The sequence below is a fragment of the Phocoena phocoena genome, chromosome 6 (assembly GCF_963924675.1).
Source record: "Phocoena phocoena chromosome 6, mPhoPho1.1, whole genome shotgun sequence".
Taxonomy (NCBI): Eukaryota; Metazoa; Chordata; class Mammalia; order Artiodactyla; family Phocoenidae; genus Phocoena; species Phocoena phocoena.
Genome location: NC_089224.1, coordinates 80,647,481 through 80,653,733, shown reverse-complemented (window position 1 = coordinate 80,653,733; position 6,253 = coordinate 80,647,481). Strand labels below are relative to the sequence as shown.

The 6,253-nt window shown below is 38.5% G+C and overlaps 1 protein-coding gene across 1 annotated transcript; it reads left to right on the top strand.

Moving 5' to 3' along the window:
- The first annotated feature begins 1,815 nt into the window (after positions 1–1,815).
- Positions 1,816–2,706, top strand: SLC25A51 (solute carrier family 25 member 51). Its single transcript, XM_065879587.1, has one exon. It carries the CDS (start codon positions 1,816–1,818, stop codon positions 2,704–2,706), a length of 891 nt encoding a protein of 296 aa, XP_065735659.1.
- Positions 2,707–6,253: the final 3,547 nt, after the last annotated feature.

Genomic DNA, 6,253 nt, shown 5'->3' with positions numbered 1-6,253 from the left:
GTTCATCCATGTTGTAGCACGTGACAGGATTTCCTTCCTTTTTAAGGCCACATAATATTCTGTTCTACGCACATACCATGTTTTGTTTATCCATTCGTTCATCAGTGGACACTTGGGGTGCTTTCACCTCTTGGCTATTTGTGAATAGTTCTGCTGTGAACTTGGATGTGCAGATATCTCTTGGAGACCCTACAATAAATTCTTTTGGGTATATACCCAGAAGTGGGATTGGTGATGGTATCGTATGGTAGTTCTATTTTTAATTTTTTGAAGAACTGCCATACTGTTTTTCCATAGTGGTTGCACCATTTTACATCCCCACTAACACTTGTTATTTTCTTCTTTTTTTTTTTTTAATAGTAGCTGTCCTAATGGGTATGAGGTTTTCATTTGCATTTCTCTGATAATAAGTGATGTTGAGCATCTTTTCATATGTCCGTTGGCCATTTGTACATCTTCTTTGGAGAAGTGTCTGTTAAGTCCTTTGCTTGTTTTTAATCAGGTTATAGATGACGGGCAAGGAATGATCTTGCCATTTTAAAAAGCAGATGTATTCTAGGGGTAGGACCTTGCCTTCATTCCACTAAGTGGGCTAAGCCTGTGTATTTAGGCTTCAAATCTTTTTCAGCATGGTCTGGTATGGCCCCTCTTTGTCCCAGGGCATCCTCCCAAAGTCATTGCCATCTGTGGTATGACAGCAGGAACATGAACTCTGGAGGCAGACTTCATTTCAAGATGCCAGCTCCACCAGTTACTAACTACCTTGGATGAAGATGAGTATTGGTTTTTCCATTTGTAAAACTGGGAAAATAATGTTTACTTTATGGAGTTGTTTTGAGAATTAAATATGTGAAAATTGTGCTTAGTATATACCTGCAGGCCTTCCTTGACCCTGTTCTCCCAGCCTCCACCTCACAGAGTGTATGCTCACTGTCCCTTACCTGCATTCCCATAGTATATATTTATCATAGAAGGAATTACACTGTGGAGTGATTGTATACCTTGGCAGAGCCTTCTGTTAGATTGCAAGTTCCTTGTCTTTGAATCTCTAGCACTTAGCAGAGGGCCTAGTTTACAGTAGATACTAAGTAAGTGTTAGTGAACAGAATGACTGAATGTATGTCTTGCTCTTCTTTTTCTCATGAGAGGACTTTGTTTCAGAAGGATAATAGCATGTACCATTATGTAGTGTAGGCATTACATATGAATTAGTCCAGTGGTTCTCAAATTTTTGGGTCTCAGGACCGCTTTACACTTAAAAAATTTTTGTGGACCCCAAAGAGCTTTTATTTGTATGGATTAATATTCATGGTCTTAGAAATAAAAACAAAATTTTAAAATATTTAAATTCACTTTAGCAATGATAAACCCATTACCTATTAATATAATCAACACATTTTCATGAAAAATAATTATTTCCCCCCTAAAAAATTAATAAGTATGTTTTACAGTTTTGTAAGTCTGTTTAATGTCTGACTTAAAAGGTTGGTGGAGTCTCATATCTACCTCTGCATTTGTTCTGTTGTGATAAATTGTTTTAGTTGAAGTATATGCAGAAAATCCAGCCTCACATGGATATGTAGTTGGAAAGGGGAGGACCTCCTGGACTGCTGAAAGGGCCTCAGGGCCCTCCAAAAATACTTGAAGAAACAATGATCTAGTTTAAAAGGGAAAAATGTAATAGAGTCCAGAAATTGGAGGAAGGATTAGGGGAAATTTTCATATGTTTAGCACTGTATATAAAAGTTTACCTATTATCATTTTATTATTTGTAGGTTAAAAAAATCCTTCCCGAAGAAGATCTTAAGCAACACGATGGATTCAGAAGCTCATGAAAAGAGGCCACCAATCCTAACATCTTCAAAGCAAGATATAGCACCTCATATTGCAAATGTTAGTGAAATGAAGCATTACTTGTGTGGCTGCTGTGCGGCTTTCAACAATATAGCCATCACATTTCCCATTCAGAAGGTCCTCTTTCGGCAACAGCTGTATGGAATCAAAACCCGGGATGCAGTACTTCAGTTGAGGAGGGATGGGTTTCGAAACTTGTATCGCGGAATCCTTCCCCCTTTAATGCAGAAGACGACTACACTGGCACTTATGTTTGGTCTGTATGAGGATTTATCTTGCCTTCTCCGTAAGCATATCAGTACCCCAGAGTTTGCAACCTGTAGCCTGGCCGCAGTACTTGCAGGAACGACAGAAGCAATTTTCACTCCATTGGAAAGAGTTCAAACATTGCTTCAAGACCACAAGCATCATGACAAATTTACAAACACTTATCAGGCTTTCAAAGCACTGAAATGCCATGGAATTAGAGAGTATTATCGAGGCTTGGTGCCTGTTCTTTTCCGTAACGGATTCAGCAATGTCCTTTTTTTTGGCCTTCGAGGTCCCATCAAGGAGTACCTGCCTACAGCAACAACCCACAGTGCTCATTTGGTCAATGATTTTATCTGTGGGGGCCTGTTGGGTGCCATGTTGGGGATCTTGTTTTTTCCAGTTAATGTTGTAAAAACTCGCATGCAATCTCAGATTGGTGGGGAATTTCAGTCTTTCCCTAAGGTTTTCCAAAAAATCTGGCTAGAACGGGACAGGAAACTGACAAATCTTTTCAGAGGTGCCCATCTGAATTACCATCGATCCCTCATCTCTTGGGGCATAATTAATGCGACTTACGAGTTCTTGTTAAAGATTATATGAAAGAAATCAGTTAAGTGCCATTAATCAACTGAATAGACCTAAGAAGAATGCAGTTTGGCCTTTTTTCTAATTGGCCAAATACAAGTTGGTGTCATAAGTCCAGGGCACAGTGGATTACGGGCCAAGCTGTTTTTCTTAAGCACCAACAAATTCAGAATAAAAGGTTTCAGTAGGAAAATTTAAGGTTTTGGGGGGGACGGTGTTAGTACTTTTTTTAATCATTATCTGAGAACTTTAGGCTAATTGCCTGGTTAATAGCTGTCTATCTGATGGCTTTTGACAAGGAAACTAACAGCCAAGATATATGATACTTTTTTCCACAAGTCTTCTGTATTGAAGCATAAGTGGCCATGACCAGCCAGAGGAAAGGCTCTTAGGGTCCCATGATTTCTCAGGCTTACTTCTATTACTCCATTTCTTCTCTGCTTTTAGGAGGAGTTACAAAGGGTAGTTTTTGTTAACTTAAAACATATACATGGTAGGAAAAAGGAGCAGAAGAGAGAAGAAAAACAGCTTATTATGTGTAGGTTTTTCATGATAAATTGTTTGTATTCATTTTGAAACTAAGCACCTGTTGGGATGGTCATTATCCAAATTATTTCTCTTAGACGTGGTAGACTAAAGCAACTAATGACATCTCCCATTTTTCTTTCTAGGGTAGAAAGTTTTCTCTGTATTTCTCAATATGACCTTAAAGCTTCCCAAAATATTTTTATATTAATTTCACTATTTCGTTGCCAAAAAACGTGGAGACTTAAATTTTGTTAAAGGTGTTTTATCCCATTAAGAAGGTTCATATTACAGGTATCCCCCACTTCTCCAGAGTTTCCTTTATGCCACTTCGCTTTTACAAAAGACCTACATTAGTACCTGTTTTCACTAACCAAAAGAAATACGGAGATGATTTTTGCTTTTACAAGAAAAGGTGATTGCTTCCTCATTCTGTGCCATTTCGGCTTACAAAAAGTTCCGCAGGAATGCGGGGGAAACCTGTAATTGCATTACAGATCCAATTCTGTTTAGCTCAGCTTCTTTGAATTGTTGCCAACTTAGTGAAGAGCTTTGGAGTTTTGGTAGTTTTTCCTTTGAGTAGTAGTATGTCATAGTCAAGTATCCTGTTCTCTTGAAACTCCCTTTAAGAAAACAACAAAATGCTTCCATAAAATTTTATTTTGGAAGTCTATTAATAGGACCCCAGATTTTTTTTTCTGGTTTCTAAGTGTTCTGGGGAAGGGGAAAAAAACTCAGTACTTTTTCCCAGATAAATAAGGCAAAGTGACTCATACACCAGTTGAATAACTAATAAAACATACAAGACATCCTAGAAAAGTGGTTTATTGATCTTTTAAAAATCCACATCTTTAAGTATTACGTAGTGAAGATGACCTTCCAGCATCTGACACGGAGCAGGGCACATGGGTTTTATTACCAGTCTTGCATCATTCTGGGTAATTGCCTGTTACTCTGTGCACATGCTGACCAGAATGAAGTCAGGGTCCCATTTGGTAGTTTACTCAGTTTCTGGACAGATAGTCCAAAAAAGATGTTTACCTCTCCATGCAGGGTGGCTGGTCAAATGACAGGAACATCTTCCTCCCAGCTGTGAAGGACTAGGAAGCACTGTCACGCATTTGCCAGGCAGTCGTGAAGCTCACTAGCTTTACAAAGGCTCTGACAGCGTTGTGCTGGTGCAGATGTAAGGATTTGAGAAAACAAGAATTTGACACCAAATAAATGAGAGTAGCATCCTTAGGCCTATGGAATAGAGTCAGGATTTCAAGTGGGTTGAGTTTCAGGAATGAGTGGCAAAGACACTGGTGCCTGACCCCCTTGCTCACGTGTGTGTCCAGCACTCCTGGGCATATCTGAGTGCTCAGCGTGTGGCCGGTGAGTTAGCCTGGGGTCACACCCTGACCCTGGGAGTAGACTCCACTGGCCTTCAGTTCCACGGGGCTTCCTTTTGCCTATACACTCCCTGTAGGTGATAGAAATCTAAATTCTAAAGCACTTTTGTGAAATACAAGTGAAGTGAGAATTTGAAGGAGGATGCTTCCTTTTCTGCTATCTCAAACATGTAGCATTTAAAAACAAACATTTTTTAATGGTTTTAACTCATTGTATTTTTTGATTTCTTTGACACTTTTTACAGCTTTTGAAGACCAAACTGCAAATACGCTACCAGGGTTGGTTTTATGTTGTCCTATATTTTCTTAAATTTGACAAAAAACTCAGCAGAATTTGTGGTAGCCAACAGCTTTGTTTGAAATTTAAAAGAAGTCAAAATGTGTTATTAGTAAGGAAGAGATTCTAACTATTGTTTTTGCCTTCAGTGTGAACTAGTATGGTAATAATTTGGAAAAGGCAAACATGAGTGAATAACTTTTATCTGCACAGCTTTAAAAGTGGCCTTTCTGTGGCACAGACAGCTCATGAGCGCAGGGCACTCCTGGTCTTGCCTCCTATACTTCATTCTGATGCCACCAGAAATATGTTATGGATTCTGCACTTAACACCCTTGGAGTGGTATGAGCCCTCAGGACTGTACTACAGAGTAAACACAACCTCTGTATGGTGGCAAATGTATGTGTCTTTGTTTCATTTGTGGTTGGAGACAAAGTTGATGCTTTAGTCTCAATAGTCAATATTCATCGTACTTTATGGTTGGTTATATAATCACCTGCTATATATTACGAACTGTGCAATGAGACAGAATTGTGCATATATAATCATCTTTGGAGACCTGAAATTCCCTGGCTTGATTACAGTGGTGATAGTCAGTTATAGGGCTGTACAAACCTTAATAAGAGGATAACGGGTGGTACTGGAGGGCTTCACGGTAAGCCGATCATGTTGACCAACACTGTTCAGTGTAGATGAAGTACTGTCGTGTGAGGGGCATGCAGTCAAGATGGAAGCGAGGTGGGAGATCACATTTAAAGAAAGGATAAGCACTCAGACTTGGTTTCTTTTAAAATAGTCTGTTTTTTCACGTGCTTATAAATGTGTATCAAAGACTTGAATAGGCATTCTCCTTAAATCTGAGGATTTTTAGTTTTTAATGCTGTCTTTTTGCCTAATCGTGAATATTTGCTTGCCTAAATGGCTCCTAAATTGTGGAGGAGTCTACGTGTTTCGTTTTTTAAAGTTTCATTATTAAAAGTGGTTGTTTTTGTTTGATATTTTGAGTTTTGTGACTATATGAGTTTAAATGAAATCTGTTAAATGTTTCGGAGTTAACGTGTTTCTTTTGGTATTTCTGATTGGAATAAATTTTTTTTTAAGTCCATTTTTCTGTTCTCTTGTGGCTGGGTTAGGGTTAGTAGCACTGTCCATTTTGTGGTAGATTAGTCTGTTAGTCTTTTTGTTGGTAAAACATTCAGCCCACCACTTTGACTCTTAGTGACTTCACCTGATAACTTTGTAGGTAGAACAGTTCTTCGTTTATCCATTTTGTTTGGTCAAGAGGAGTTCCAGATAAGTTAATTTTCTAGATAGGTTAACTACAAAGCATTTTGTTTTTTAAAGGTTGTTCTCAAATGAAATAAAC

Coding starts and splice junctions, on each gene's coding strand:
- SLC25A51 (XM_065879587.1), top strand. CDS start 1,816: ATGGATTCAGAAGCTCATGAAAAGAGGCCACCAATCCTAACATCTTCA.